The sequence below is a fragment of the Pogoniulus pusillus genome, chromosome 16 (assembly GCF_015220805.1).
Source record: "Pogoniulus pusillus isolate bPogPus1 chromosome 16, bPogPus1.pri, whole genome shotgun sequence".
In the NCBI taxonomy this organism is placed as follows: domain Eukaryota; kingdom Metazoa; phylum Chordata; class Aves; order Piciformes; family Lybiidae; genus Pogoniulus; species Pogoniulus pusillus.
This window is the reverse complement of record NC_087279.1, coordinates 20,247,006-20,262,942: the sequence shown is the minus strand read 5'-3', so window position 1 is coordinate 20,262,942 and position 15,937 is coordinate 20,247,006. Positions and strand designations below refer to the sequence as shown.

The 15,937-nt window shown below is 53.6% G+C and overlaps 1 protein-coding gene across 1 annotated transcript; it reads left to right on the top strand.

Moving 5' to 3' along the window:
• Window positions 1–4,026: 4,026 nt before the first annotated feature.
• On the top strand, window positions 4,027–13,871 carry FAM3D (FAM3 metabolism regulating signaling molecule D). Its single transcript, XM_064156954.1, has 9 exons — window positions 4,027–4,078; window positions 4,195–4,260; window positions 8,245–8,408; window positions 9,344–9,459; window positions 10,263–10,321; window positions 11,585–11,635; window positions 12,836–12,920; window positions 13,048–13,174; window positions 13,378–13,871. Exons 2-9 carry the CDS (start codon window positions 4,248–4,250, stop codon window positions 13,465–13,467), a joined length of 705 nt encoding a protein of 234 aa, XP_064013024.1. The 5' UTR covers window positions 4,027–4,078; window positions 4,195–4,247; the 3' UTR covers window positions 13,468–13,871.
• Window positions 13,872–15,937: the final 2,066 nt, after the last annotated feature.

The following is a 15,937-nucleotide window of genomic DNA, read 5'->3' as shown; positions in this document are numbered from 1 at the left end:
TGATTCTATGATCCAGTGGCATTTTGTGTCCAAACTATTGGCCAAGACCAAAGCCCCACCAGCTCCAGCTCTGTTCGTGGCACTTCAGGGAAAGGAACTCTGCAAGCTCCAAAAGCAAACCAATACCACTTTTGAAGACTTTGTGGCCTGCCAAGGGGAATTTTAAGGGTTGGTCTTCTGCTTCCATCACACTCATTACCAGGTCAGGCTGGGCTGGGGACACAGTCACAGTATCACAGTATTATCAGGGTTGGAAGAGACCTCACAGATCATCAAGTCCAACCCTTTACCACAGAGCTCAAGGCTAGACCATGGCACCAAGTGCCACGTCCAGTCATGGGAAAGGCTCCCTGCATTTAAAAAGCAACACTTGCTGCTGAAAGGTACAAAAGCTGAATGCCCAATGCTGCTGCTCCAGATCCAGCCATGGGCAGCAGTTGTTCTCCAACCTTCAGGCTGTCCACTTTCAGGTCTGTGGCACTTCCACCAGCTCAGTGAAATGAGCTCCTTCCTGCCAGTTCTGCCACAGGTTTAAAACCCATGTCAGGGGTAGTGTGCTGGGCTCCAGACAGCTGAACCACCATGGTAGGGCACCAGCCACCCTGACCCACTGCAAACTTTGCCCCAGGGTTCCAGGCCAAGCAGGAAAGCAACAGCTTTGCCCCCATGATGCTGATCCTTTTCCTTCTTGTTTTTAAGGCTGCCCAACAGCTTTGCCCCCATGATGCTGATCCTTTTCCTTCTTGTTTTTAAGGCTGCCCAACAGCTTTGCCCCCATGATGCTGATCCTTTTCCTTCTTGTTTTTAAGGCTGCCCAACAGCTTTGCCCCCATGATGCTGATCATTTTCCTTCTTGTTTTTAAGGCTGCCCAACAGCTTTGCCCCCATGATGCTGATCCTTTTCCTTCTTGTTTTTAAGGCTGCCCAACAGCTTTGCCCCCATGATGCTGATCCTTTTCCTTCTTGTTTTTAAGGCTATCCAACAGCTTTGCCTCCATGATGCTGATCCTTTTCCTTCTTGTTTTTAAGGCTGCCCAACAGCTTTGCCCCCATGATGCTGATCCTTTTCCTTCTTGTTTTTAAGCCTGCCTAAAAGCCCCATAGGGTGATGCTGCAACCTACTCCAGGGTGCAGAGCGAGCCCCAAGGGGCACCTCACCCTGGTGCTGAGGGTGACAGGTCCCTCCCAGCTGGGGGAGATGCTGGGTCCATGCTATGCAGGAAGCCAGGGAAGGACACTGCACCACACCTGTGACTGCTGGTGATTTCCCCAAATTCAAGCCATGGGAGGGGAGCTGGAGCAGGGCTGGGCAGAAGGCAAATTTATTCTCTTCTTCCTCATGACGCAGCAACCTGAAATCAGCTTCCAGCCCTGCCCTGCTACAACCTGTTTCTCCTTATTTACCCTTCAAACAGGAAAAGCAACTTTCAGCACAGCTCTTCGACAAGTTTCCTACTCCAAGCCAGTAAAGGGTTGCTTTAGTAAACACGAGGCTCCTACACTCTGAACTCAACATCTCACAGGTGCCAGTTTGCCTCAGGACCCCAGGGTGAGTTCCAGGAGGGACATTCAGCGAGCTGCAGCCACGAGTTCTGAAGGTAAGAACGGGACTCCAGCCCCGGGAGCCTGATGCAGGAGGCGGGAGGTATCCACCCCATCCTTCGGGATGACAGCAGGAGAAAGGGAGGCAGAAGGGCTCGCTCGGGTTGGAAATGCTTCATGCTCCACATTCCAGCCACTCCCCATTCACATGGGGGAAGACACCCCAGGGCTTGGACAAGCAGAAATAGTTCTGGTCTTCAGTCAAACATCCCCAACCTCAGCTGCTCTGCCCAGTTCAGCAGCACTGCCCTTCCCGTTCTGATTTTAAAGCAAGAGGAGCTTACTCCTGCAGAGTCCTCTGACTGGGCAAGACCAAACCACAGCTTGTCCTCAAATCAGCCCCTAAGAGGACAAGGGAGGTTATTCTTCCCCTGTACTCAGCACTGGTCAGGCCACACCTTGAGTACTGTGTCCAGTTCTGGGCCCCTCAATTCAAGAAAGATGTTGAGGTGCTGGAACATGTCCAGAGAAGGGCAACAAAGCTGGAGAGGGGCCTGGAGCACAGCCCTGTGAGGAGAGGTTGAGGGAGCTGGGGGTGTGCAGCCTGCAGAAGAGGAGGCTCAGGGCAGAGCTCATTGCTGTCTACAACTGCCTGAAGGGAGGCTGTAGCCAGGTGGGGTTGGTCTCTTCTGTCAGGCAAGCAGCAAGAGAAGAAGGGGACACAGTGTGAAGTTGTGCCAGGGGAGGTCTGGGCTGGATGTTAGGAAGAAGTTCTTCACAGAGAGAGTGATTGGCATTGGAATGGGCTGCCCAGAGAGGTGGTGGAGTCACCGTCCCTGGGGGTGTTCAAGAAAAGCCTGGATGAGGCACTCAGTGCCATGGTCTGGTTGATTGGTTAGGGCTGGGTGCTAGGTTGGACTGGATGAGCTTGGAGGTCTCTTCCAACCTGGTTGATTCTATGATTCTATGATCATCCATTACCAAGAGAGTGTTCAGGGCAGTGGACAGTCATGGTGGAGGGTTCAGAGACTTCAAAATGCAGCCAGCACAATTAGTGCAGCCTGCTTCAATGCAACAGGAGCCAGCACTTCAACACGGGGTGGGAGCAGGCACATGTGCCTGGTAGGAATCTACACATCCTTAAGGATCTCTCAGACATTGAAGACATCATGGCATGGGTAAGGTCCTGATGCCTGCCTGTCTCACAGCCCCAGGACTCTCACTGGAGCCTTAACCTCTGCCTCTCTTTGCCTGTGTCTGATTAAGGGCTCTCACTGACACAGGCTCAGAAAGTTAAGCAATCCAATCCTTCAATGTATTCAAGCAACAGATACAACAGGCTCAGGGTTGCCAGCCTTAAGGCTGCAAGGTGATCTCAGTTTAATAAAACCTGGGTAGCAGCAGGCACAGTTGCAAGGCACAAACCTAAATCTCAGATTTAATTCTAATATATAGAAGAAAGGGAGCAAAAGTTCAGCCATATATTGAAGGTGCAGTTTTTACCAAGGAGTGTGTCCCTGTCTTGGATGGTTGGAAAGGAGCACACACCATTGGCCATCCTCATCTCTGTCCTTCCTTCCCATCTGCTGATGTTGCTTCTGCACCTCTTCCTTCTGGGGCTGGTGCCCCAGAGATGTTCCTCTCATGGGTTTCATGCCATAGCCACAGCTGTCTCTGTCTTCTAGGTGATGTTCTTCGTGATTTGGGTGGAGAGTTAAGTAACATAGTCATATATATATGTTTAGTATTTGGCTCATGATCATACTGAAGGTGTCAGCTTTAATATTATGGGTGGATGTTAGATATTCTTCACACTGAGTGATTTGCATTGGAATGGGCTGCCCAGGGAGGTGGAGTCACCATCCCTGGAGGTGTTTAAAAGGAGACTGGATGAGGCTCTTAGTGCCATGGTTTAGTTCATTAGAAGATGTTGGACTCGATCACAGGATATTAGGGGTTGGATGGGACCCAAGGAGATCATCGAGTCCAACCTCCCCTGCCATGGGCAGGGACACTCTACCCTACATCAGGCTGGCCACAGCCTCAGCCAGCCTGGCCTTAAACACCTCCAGTCATGGGGCCTCAAACACCTCCCTGGGCAACCCATTCCAGGCTCTCACCACTCTCATACTCAACAACTTCCTCCTCATGTCCTGTCTGACTCTCCCCACCTCCAGCTTTGCTCCATTCCCCCTGGTCCTGTCACTCCCTGAGAGCCTAAAAAGTCCCTCCCCAGCTTTTCTCAAAGATCTTTTCCAAGCTGGTTAATTCTGTGATTAAAATTGCAGTTAATTAGGCAAAGGTCTTTGCTTGGGCACCCTAGCCTTCAAAAATCTGTTTGGAAGTTGAGTGTTTAGGTCATTTTAGCTTTGCTTCATCTCTTCTAGCCAAAAAGGGTTGTCTCACCTTCACAAGACTCCCCTCTTCAGCCATTGGGCAGGCCAGCTCTGTGGATCTTCACTTAACGTGAACACCTCTGGCTTGTAAGTGACCTTGGTCCTGAAGCACACTGCCTCAGCTTGCATTCCTGCCCCCAGTAAGCTAGGCAGCTCTCTCACAGCAGATATGCCTGAAGATAGCAACTGTTACTCCACCTGTTATCTTCCTGGCTTGGGTGGGTTACAGGTGTGCTTGTTCTTTCTTCTGCCTCAGGCTAACCTGTGACTATTGGGCAGCCCTCAGCCAGCCTTGCTCTCCTCACCACCATGCGGTTGACAGGTAAGCAAGAAGGCAGAGATTTACCTTTCTCTCTCCATTTTCCTGTAGTGCTTTATGCCTCCTACTCATTTACACAAGCTCTTCCCAGTCCAGCTGTCCTGACCTTCCCCTGCCAGAGCCACAGCAAAGGGACTCTGCACAAGCATCAGGTTTTTAAAAGGCTTGCATAAATTTCAGCCTGTTGTATGTTTCCCTGTGAAACCCTCTGCAGCTGGGAGAAGAGGAGGCTCAGGGGAGACCTTATTGCTGTCTACAACTACCTGAGGGGTGGTTGTGGCCAGGAGGAGGTTGCTCTCTTCTCTCAGGTGGCCAGCACCAGAACAAGAGGACACAGCCTCAGGCTGCGCCAGGGGAGATTTAGGCTTGAGGTGAGGAGAAAGTTCTTCACTGAGAGAGTCATTGGACACTGGAATGGGCTGCCTGGGGAGGTGGTGGAGTCGCCGTCCCTGGAGCTGTTCAAGGCAGGACTGGACGTGGCACTTGGTGCCATGGTCTGGCCTTGAGCTCTGTGGTAAAGGGTTGGACTTGATGATCTGTGAGGTCTCTTCCAACCTTGGTGATACTGTGATACTGTGAGGTGGCTATGGAGGTGTTCTTGGGTCCCTAAGAGCCATTCAGCTGCAGTAGGAGTACATTTCCCTGCTCTCTTTCCGTGCAGGACTGGAACGTTTTGCTCCGCTGAGCACTGCTTTAAAGCCAAATGCCAGAGTGGTGTCAGCAGCTGCTCGGCTGTAGCCAGTGACTAATTGGGGGACAGAAGACTCCCCCAGAACTGGGAACGTAAGGAACAGCTGAATTTACATGGCCTTGTGACTAATTATCAGATTTACTTCAATGCAGGGAGAAACAGGAGCAGTGTCTCCCAGTAGGAGGGTAATTCAACATCACAGCTCACAGGATGTTAGGGGTTGGAAGGGACCCAAGGAGATCATCAAGTCCAACCCCCTGCCAGAGCAGGACCACACAATCTAGCACAGATCACAGAGGAACACATCCAGACAGGCCTTGAAAGGCTCCAGAGGAGACCTTACAACCTCTCTGGGACCCTTACAGTAAAGAAATTTCCCCTTGTGTTGATGCAGAACCTCTTTTGCTGCAGCTTACACCCATTGCTCCTTGTCCTATCCCAGGGAGCAGTGAGCAGAACCTGTCCCCCCCATCCTGGCAGCCCTCAGATGCTTATAAACATTTATCAAATCCCCTCTCAGTCTTCTCCAGACTAAGCAGCCCCAGGTCCCTCAGCCTCTCAGTATCACAGTATCACCAAGGTTGGAAGAGACCTCACAGATCATCAAGTCCAACCCTTTACCACAGTGCCCAAGGCTAGACCATGGCACCAAGTGCCACGTCCAGTCCTGCCTTGAACAGCTCCAGGGACGGCGACTCCACCACCTCCCCGGGCAGCCCATTCCAGTGTCCAATGACTCTCTCAGGGAAGAACTTTCTCCTCACCTCGAGCCGAAATTTCCCCTGGCACAGCCTGAGGCTGTGTCCTCTTGTTCTGGTGCTGGCCACCTGAGAGAAGAGAGCAACCTCCTCCTGGCCACAACCACCCCTCAGGTAGTTGTAGACAGCAATAAGGTCACCCCTGAGCCTCCTCTTCTCCAGGCTAACCAATCCCAGCTCCCTCAGCCTCTCCTCCTAGGGCTGTGCTCAAGGCCTCTCCCCAGCCTCGTCGCCCTTCTCTGGACACGCTCAAGCATCTCAGTGTCCTTCCTAAACTGGGGGGCCCAGAACTGAACACAGCACTCGAGGTGTGGTCTGACCAGTGCAGAGTACAGGGGCAGAATGACCTCCCTGCTCCTGCTGACCACACCGTTCCTGATGCAGGCCAGGATGCCACTGGCTCTCTTGGCCACCTGGGCACACTGCTGGCTCATGTTCAGGCGGGTATCAATCAGTACCCCCAGATCCCTCTCTGTCTGGCTGCTCTCCAGCCACTCCGACCCCAGCCTGTATCTCTGCATGGGGTTGTTGTGGCCAAAGTGCAGCACCCTGCACTTTGAGCTATTGAACCCCATCCCATTGGCCTCTGCCCATCTGTCCAGGTGGTCAAGGTCCCGCTGCAGAGCCCTTCTGCCCTCCAGCTCAGTCACATCTGCCCCCAGCTTGGTGTCATCTGCAAACTTGCTGATGACTGACTCGATGCCCTCATCCAGATCATCTATGAAGATGTTAAAGAGGATGGGGCCCAGCACTGATCCCTGAGGGACACCACTAGTGACAGCTGCCAGCTGGATGTGGCACCATTCACCACCACTCTCTGGGTCCGGCCCTCCAGCCAGTTCCTAACCCAGCACAGAGTGTTACCATCCAAGCCGTGGGCTGACAGTTTAGCCAGCAGTTTGCTGTGGGGGACAGTGTCAAAGGCCTTGCTGAAGTCCAGATAGACCACATCCACAGGCCTCCCCACATCCCCCAAGCGGGTCACCTGATCATAGAAGGAGATCAGGTTAGAAAGGCAGGATCTGCCCTTCCTAAACCCATGCTGGCTGGACCTGAGCCCTTTGCCATCCCTCAGGTGTGCAGTTATTGGCCCCAAGAGAACCTGCTCCATCAGTTTCCCTGGCACTGAGGTCAGGCTGACGGGTCTGTAGTTCCCAGGTTCCTCCATCCGACCCTTCTTGTGGATAGGGACCACGCTGGCCATTTTCCAGTCTCCTGGGACCTCTCCGGTGAGCCAGGACTGCTGGAAAATGATGGAGAGCGGCTTGGCCAGCTCAGCTGCCAGCTCTCTCAGCACCCTGGGATGGATCCCATCTGGTCCCATGGACTTGTGGGTGTCCAGATGGCTCAGCAGGTCCTGAACTAATTCCTCATGAATTTCCAGGGGAACACACTGCTCCCCGACCCCATCCCCCAGTTTAAGAGGCCATTTGCCTCCTCCTCCTCTCTCCTTACTGTTGAAAACTGAGGCGAAGAAGGCATTCAGGACCTCTGCCTTTGCTTCATCACAAGCCATGCCCTCCAGTCCCCTCATCATCCTTGTAGCCCTCTGCTGGACCCTCTCCAGCAGTTCCCTGTCCCTCTTCAATTGGGGAGCCCAAAACTGAACACAGTATTCAAGATGAGATCTCAGCAGGTCAGAGTAGAGGGGGAGGAGAACCTCCCTTGATCTGCTGGACACACTCTTCCTAATACACCCCAGGATCCCATTGGCCTTCTTGGCCACAAGGGCACATTGCTGTGCCATGGGTAACTTGTTAGCCACCAGGACCCCCAGGTCCCTCTCCACATGTGATGGTTTGGGTGTTCCCCACTCCCCCATACTTTAGAAATCACCCAGACTAGACTCAGCCAGCTCTGGAAATTGAATGAAGCTTATATTTACAGCTAGCACAATATACAAGCAGATAGTTACAGTATATACAGTTACAGACAGAAATATACAAGGTAAAAGGTAATACAGAAACACAACAACCCTCCCAGAGACCTGAGTCTCCAGGAGGGGCTCCCAACCACCCTTCCACCTTCCCTCACCCCTCTCAACCTTACCCCAGTCCCAAGGAAGAATGGAGGTTTGGCCAGGGGGCTAGGAAGCAAAGTGGACTAATCAGAGAGATGGCAGAGAGGCTAGAGAGCAGTGCAGCTCAGGCAATGCCCCAGGAAGAAGAAGTGCCTTATCTGTGTTCGGATTCTTGTTCTTATACCTCTCAGCAAGCCTATGAGTGAAGTAGACATCACCTTTGTTTCTCTCTCACAGCCTGTATCTAGTTCTTCTCACCAAACCGTTCTAGCTAGCTTCAAACTAGCACACCAGAGGGCTGCTTTCTGCCTGTCTGGGCATCGCCACATGCTCTGGAGGTATTAAGAGATCAGAGCCCTCTTGAAGGCAGAAGGCACAGCGTCAGCTGCCTTGCCACAGCACACCCTGCGCCTGGGCACCTGGGCACAGGCAGCCCCCAGGAAGCGGGCGGGAGGCTGTGATCTCCAGCCCACGCTGCTGCTGCTGTGCTCACCTGGCTCCTCTCCCGCCCCTCGCAGGCGTGGTCCGGGTCGTGGCTCTGCTGCTGACGCTGCTGGGCACCTGGTATGTCGTACAGACGTACTTCGATCGCAGCTGGAGAGCCATCAGCCTGCGCAGCTGGATCGGTGAGGCACTGCCAGGGCTCTGGGTGCGCCTGGAGGGAGGGTGCAAGGGGCCCCCTGTAAGCCAGACCTCTGAGCTGCATAGAGTTGCCATGAACATTTGCTCTTCCCATCCCTGTCCAAGGCTATAGCCGCCAGCTCCACCATCCAGTCTGGAGAGAACAGTGTGGTGGGCAGCAGCACTGGGGAGCTTGCAGCCATGGGAAGTAGTTTTGGAGGGCCAGTGCCTGAGTGGCTGCTCCTGGCTTGAGGAAGAGCCAGCGGCTCGCCAGGATGTCTAACCCTCCTCATTGGTACCCACAGGTGCCACCAACAAGTCCAACAGTGAGTACTGCTCTCGACTTCATCTTCATGACACAGCTCCACTCCAGGGCCAAGGGTGATGGTGGAAATGCAGTAGCTGTCCTCAAGAGCACCTTTCCCAAGGCAAAACTCCACCCTCCTAAGCACAGGGGAATTCCCTCGCTCCACACAGCATCATTGTCTTTGGTGGGATCTGTAAGCACACAAACCTTCACATGATCTCCCCATGCACCACCAGAAACATCCCCAGGTCACAGGCCGCAGCAGGAAGCTGGTCACAGCCCTGTCTGGGCAGCATGGCACAGGTGCCTGCCCTGGCCAAGAGTGGGGAAGATCCAGGCAGAGAAGCTCCAAGAGCCTGGCCTCAAATGAGTGTCTGTCCAAATGCTTCACAGCACACAACCCTCTGTGGTCCCCATGGCATCAGTAGTGCTGTCCCACTGCTCACTGCTCACACCCAGAGCACTTTGGCCAGCTCAGCCCAGAACAGCCCAAGCCTTGGTGCCATAAACCTCAAACAAGATGCTGGTCCCAGTCCCAGGACAAGTTTCTTTCATGCAAGAAGCTGGTCCAGGAATTGTCCACTTAATGGACTGCTGTGCCCCTGCCAAGCCTGCTCAGCCCCACAGGTGTTCCCCCATGGGGCCAGTGCCGTGGCTTGCTGCTCCGTTCTTCCCTCACAGGCAAGCAGCAGCCCAGGCACAAGTGTGGGAACCAGAAAAGCTGCCCCCAGAACCATTTTGCCTTCAAGATCACCAGCGGTGCTGCGAACGTGGTGGGACCCTCCATCTGCTTCAACGACGTGATGTGAGCAGCCCACAGCGGGGAACAGGACAGCTGTAGCTGGCCTGGGTTTGAGTAGGGCAGGTTTGCCTTCTGCTGAGTATATCAATGGCCACCACAGTGCACTTCTGGGTTAAAAAAATGGAAATAGTTTTCCTTGCTACCACTTCTGGAGATACTTCCATGTGTGCAGCCACCCTGCCCCAGTACAACTTCCCTGCACTCAGCACTGCTCAGGCCACACCTTGAGTGCTGTGTCCAGTTCTGGGCTTCTCCATTCAAGAGAGATGTTGAAGTACTGCAAAGTGTCCACAGGAGGGCGACAAAGCTGGGGAGGGGCCTGGGACACAAACCCTATGAGGAGAGGCTGAGGGAGCTGGGGGTGTGCAGCCTGCAGAAGAGGAGGCTCAGGGCAGAGCTCATTGCTGACTGCAACTGCCTGAAGGGAGGCTGTAGCCAGGTGGGGTTGGGCTCTTCTCCCAGGCAACCACTAATAGGACAAGGGGACACAGTCTCAAGTTGTGCCAGGGCAGGTCTAGGCTGGATGTGAGGAGGAAGTTGTTGGCAGAGAGAGTGATTGGCATTGGAATGGGCTGCCCAGGGAGGTGGTGGAGTCACCATCCCTGGAGGTGTTGAAGCAAAGCCTGGATGAGGCACTTAGTGCCATGGTCTGGTTGATTGGCTAGGGCTGGGTGCTAGGTTGGACTGGATGATGTTGGAGGTCTCTTCCAACCTGGTTGATTCTATGATTCCATGATTCTATTCCCAAGCACCAGCATCTCCACGGGATCCCTATATTTACTGGTGCTCTCTGCTTTCCTTCCCAGCCTCATGAGCAGTGTGAAAAACAACATTGGCAGAGGCCTGAACATTGCACTGGTGAATGGTGAGTAGGACAGGCACTAACTAACCCACCTCTCCCCACAGCCAAGGTCCCTTCCCTGGGAGAGAAGAGGCCACTGAGGATCTCATCCCAGGCACCATGGCTGAGCCAAAAGCACATCAGTCTGATGTTGCAAGGGGTGCACAGCCACAGTTATGGCTGCAAGCCCTGCCAGGGAGTTGGGAACAAACCCACCTGGGTCATGCATGATGGTTCCATGAGCTCTGCCAAGCAGGACATTTGCCATCACAGCAAATCCAACACACTAAGGGAAGAGCAAAGCATTCTGCAGCAGAACTCCAGGCTGGTACCCAGGCAAAGCCTGAAGTCACAACACTGTAAACTAACTGAAGCCTGCTTTAAATTATAACCTGGCTGGAGAGATGGGCCCAGAGAGTGATGGTGAATGGTGCCACATCCAGTTGGCAGCTGTCACTAGTGGTGTCTCCAAGGATCAGTGCTGGGCCCAGTCCTGTTCAATACCTTTACTGATGATCTGGACCAGGGGATTGAGTCCAGCATCAGTAAGTTTGCAGATGACACCAAGCTAGGAGCAGCTGTGGAGCTGTTGGAGGGTAGGAGAGCCCTGCAGAGGGATCTTGCCAGGCTGGATGGGTGGGCAGAGGCCAATGGGATGAAATTGAACAAGTACAGGGTTCTACACTTTGGCCACAACAACCCCAAGCAGCACTACAGGCTGGGGACAGAGTGGCTGAGAGCAGCCAGGCAGAGAGGGACCTGGGGGTGCTGGTAGAGAGTAGCTGAACATGAGGCAGCAGTGTGCCCAGGCGGGTAGGAGAGCCAATGGCATCCTGGGCTGGATCAGGAGCAGTGTGGCCAGCAGGACAAGGGAGGTTCTTCTGCCCCTGTGCTCAGCACTGGTCAGGCCACACCTTGAGTGCTGTGTCCAGTTCTGGGCTCCTCCATTCAAAAGAGATGTTGAAGTACTGCAAAGTGTCCACAGGAGGGCGACAAAGCGGGGGAGGGGCCTGGGACACAAACCCTATGAGGAGAGGCTGAGCGAGCTGGGGGTGTGCAGCCTGGAGAAGAGGAGGCTCAGGGCAGAGCTCATTGCTGTCTACAACTGCCTGAAGGGAGGCTGTAGCCAGGTGGGGTTGGGCTCTTCTGCCAGGCAAGCAGCAACAGAACAAGGGGACAGAGTCTCAAGTTGTGCCAGGGGAGGTCTAGGCTGGATGTGAGGAGGAAGTTGTTGGCAGACAGAGTGGTTGGCAATGGAATGATTGTATGATTCTGTGATTCTTTCAGGAACAAATGGGCAGGTGTTGAAAACTGACACGTTTGACATGTACTCTGGAGGTAGGCAATGGCCACTTTGCTGCCTGGTGGCTCCCAGGCAGGGCTCACACTGGCACTGCTGGCTGTGTGGACTGCTCCTCTGGCATGTGTTTAGTGATAATGTTTAGTGGACTTTGCCCAGAACTCCCAGCTCAGGCAGGGAAAGCTCAGCTTCCCTGAGGCCACTGAGGCTGGAGTCCTCCTAATTCACCCACATCTGGGCTTAGCTTCTCTCTCCTATCGTGTGTGGAAAACAGCATTCCACTAAACAGAACAAGCACAGGGATCAGGTAATTAGCCCAATCCCGGGAATTTGCAACTTTCCATTCCATCTTTGGACGCTGGTGGTGTCTGAGCAGCAGTTTGCCTTCCTGCCTTTTGCAGGAAGGAGGCACTCAGGGCATGGCAAGAGCTGTGGCCCCCAGCCCCAGCGAGATTTGGCACTGGAAGCAGAACCTGGTGACAGCAAAGACCATATCCCTGTGGTCTTCAAACAATCTTTCTATCGGCAAGAAGATGTCCTGAGCTGGGGCAGCAGCCACTCACAGCCCAGCTGGCATCAGCCTGCAGGATGCTGTAAATGCCATCATTGCTGCAAAGCCCTCCAGAGTTGTGGTAGGACTCCCCAAAATCACTGGCCAAAATCACGCCTATAGTGCCGCTGATTTACCCTCTGCTGTTTGAGCCTTCCCCAGGGGTCAAGCATCCTTTCTGTCTCTTGGCTTTGCAGCCTGTTCTCAGTAACTGAAGTTCCTAAGGAGAAGCTGTCAGTGCGGTATCCCGGGCTGCTTGTAAGTGCCAGCGGCACTGGGAAGAAGGCAATCGGCTCCTGTGCCACTAGATGGGGTGTTGGACTCGAGCATCCCTCCAGTGCGGGATGAGGGATCGTTTGAAGGCAGGATGGCAGAGTAGGCAGCTCTGTGCTGGGCGGGTTCGTTCCTGGAGTGGAGAAGTAAATTCATGCAATGAGATTTCATAGCCAGTGAGAAAAGCTTACGAGCAAGTCCACCCCTACTGCTGGCAGGGCAGGCAGAAAGCATCAGCCCTGGGTACTGCAGGAGAGCCCAGGTGGGAACACAAGACCCTCAAGGTATGCAATATCTGGGAGCCCATTCTTCCACAGGCCCACCACCCCAAATCCAGCAGAGTCAGGATACTTCCCCCTGGCCCAGAGGAGGTTCCTCCAGCTGCCACAGAGCTAAATCCCTTCTTCTCTCCCAGACATTAGCAAACTGGATACCTTCCTCCAGAAGATCAAGCGTGGAACCATGGTGCTGGTAGCCAGCTATGACGATGCTGCCACAAAGTGAGTCTGGCCCAGGGAGCAGCACCTGCTAAGGGAGCTGGAGGTTCTGCTCCAGCAGAGCAGAGGAGAGGGGACAGGAGGAGACACACACCTGGCACCACACTAACACCTCCTCACACTCTTTAAGGATGAATGACAAGGTACGGGCACAGTTTGAGGAGCTAGGCAGCAGCCACGTAAGCAAGCTGAGGTTTCGGGACAACTGGATCTTCTTGGGAGCAAAAGGGCTGAAGAACAAGAGCCCCTTTGAAGAGGTATGTGGCCCTCCCTAACCACCAGCTTTGGAGGCTCCCATGCTGTTAGTGGCACCTCCTGAGCTACATCTGTCTGCAGAAGACAGGAGCCACTAATGCCATCCCCCATGTCAAGCCAAGCTCCAAGATTGGCTGTGTTGCAAACTTGCACTCTGCCAGCAACCTCCTTAGTTATTTTATCTTTTTCTTTTTAACCCCTGCAGCACATCAAAAATGATGCAAAGACAAATAAATATGAAGGCTGGCCTGAGCTGCTGGAGATGGAAGGCTGTGCCCCCAGAAAGATGGATTAGGACTAAGCTCCAGTCTGTTACAGAGGCAAGATCTGTCTCACAGAGACACCAGCTCTATTGCAGGGACCCCAGCCCCATCACACCAACCCCAACTCCATCACACCGACCTCAGCCCCAGCTGCCTGCTCCCAGGGACTGGCCTCTTCACAGCAGGGGCTGCATGGGGCTTGGAGAAGAGCTGTACAAGTGCACACACCTGGCCAGGCTTCAGCCAAGTTGTCCTTATCTCTGGCTTGACCTGGGCTATTTTATTTTTCTAGTCTTAAACAAAACAACCAACCAAAAAAAGACCTAAATAAAAACCCAACTTCATAACTTTGTAGAAGGGGTTTTGGATTTCTTACCTAGGGTATCTTATTATAAACCACTAGATTCACATTTCCATTTTTAAGCATAATCCATACTCTTCCCTGCAGGCACACAGCAGGACATGTTCTCTGCCACAAGCCAGGCATCACCATCATCCATCCCACAGCACTGCCCACGGGTGCTCCTCTTCCATACCTGGCAGAGGGCAGAGTCATCCCTGGGGATGTTCAGGTGGTTTCTCCTGGAACTCCTGCCAACACCTCAGTGTCCTGCAGCCACAGGAGGGCCAGATGGCTACAGGGACGGCTTGCAGCAATGCAGGGTAATTTTTGCAGCCAAAGCATTTTCCCCACCATATTGCACCTTTCCTAGGTTGTGTCAGAGTAAAACCCTGCAAGACAAGTCCCCCAAAGGCTGTGATTACATCAGGAATGCACCAACACAACTTCTCCCAGCAAAGAGGGAGGGATGGGTGGATAAGCTTCCCATTCAGCCGCAGCTGAAGTTGTGCAGCATAACCAATAGGTGGGAGCCTTTTACCAGGAGAGCCAGAGCCAGCATCAGTCTGGAGCGACACAAGATGCCCAGGGTGGCACCCCACTACAAGCACCTGCAGCCCAACCCAGGGCTGGCTGAGACAGCCGGGAGAGGAGAGAGCCTTGCCCAAGGCCAGGCTGGGAAAACCCTGCAGATCCCCTTCCAGGGTGGTTCCCATACTGCTACCCAACACCGAGAAGGTCCTGGGGAGGATGTGTCCTCAGCTCATGTCCAGATGCAGCTTCTGTCCAAAACCTCCCTAAGTGTGTGCGCTGCTGAGGTCAAACAAGCTGTGTGTGTGGTGGCCCAGGCTTAACTGGTATCAGGGACAGGGACAAATTTGCATCACAGACAGACTTTAATTTCCTATGATCATATCTGGGTTTCCCCCCATTCTTTAGAGCAGACCAGCAGTTCTGCAGAACGTGACAGCATTTGTGCTGGAATGCTGGGAGCTAAACTGGACAACAGGTTCTCCTGCACAGCCTTCTCTGCCTGACAGCAGCTAAACAGGACAACAGGTCCTCCTGCACAGCCTTCTCTGCCTGACAGCAGCTAAACTGGACAACAGGTCCTCCTGCACAGCCTTCTCTGCCTGACAGCAGCTAAACAGGACAACAGGTCCTCCTGCACAGCCTTCTCTGCCTGACAGCAGCTAAACAGGACAACAGGTTCTCCTGCACAGCCTTCTCTGCCTGACAGCAGCTAAACAGGACAATAGGTTCTCCTGCACAGCCTTCTCTGCCTGACAGCAGCTAAACAGGACAACAGGTTCTCCTGCACAGCCTTCTCTGCCTGACAGCAGCTAAACAGGACAACAGGTCCTCCTGCACAGCCTTCTCTGCCTGACAGCAGCTAAACAGGACAACAGGTTCTCCTGCACAGCCTTCTCTGCCTGACAGCAGCTAAACAGGACAACAGGTCCTCCTGCACAGCCTTCTCTGCCTGACAGAAGCTAAACAGGACAACAGGTCCTCCTGCACAGCCTTCTCTGCCTGACAGAAGCTAAAGAGGACAACAGGTTCTCCTGCACAGCCTTCTCTGCCTGACAGCAGCTAAACAGGACAACAGGTTCTCCTGCACAGCCTTCTCTGCCTGACAGCAGCTAAACAGGACAACAGGTCCTCCTGCACAGCCTTCTCTGCCTGACAGCAGCTAAACAGGACAACAGGTCCTCCTGCACAGCCTTCTCTGCCTAACAACACAGCATCTAACAGGCAATCACTTCAGCTACCTGAGTCCTCAGGTTACTGCAGGAAAGCAGAACTAACCTAAACCCCCAAAACAGCCATCACAGAGGTATTCCCCAACAGCTGTACTATTTTGTGCCAGCTTATCCTCCTGGGCTCTTAATGTGCACCCAATCCCATCGGAGGGAATCCTCCTGCCATCAGTGGATCCCTGAACCTGCTGCAACAGCAGCAGCTAATCCCCGGCGCTGAATCATCACTACCCGTGGCAGCAGCGAGAAAGAACACAACAGACACAACAGCCCTCACATCACACAGCCCTGCTGCACCACCACCATAAATATGCCAACTATTTTAAGCCCCCCTCAGAGGATCTAGGCTCACTCACAAGCCAAGCTGAAAACGGCCCAAGAGCTGTAGAGGTGGCAGTGTGG

Coding starts and splice junctions, on each gene's coding strand:
- FAM3D (XM_064156954.1), top strand. Junction 10,322..11,584: donor GAACATTGCACTGGTGAATG/GTGAGTAGGACA, acceptor TGATTCTTTCAG/GAACAAATGGGCAGGTGTTG. Junction 12,921..13,047: donor TATGACGATGCTGCCACAAA/GTGAGTCTGGCC, acceptor ACACTCTTTAAG/GATGAATGACAAGGTACGGG.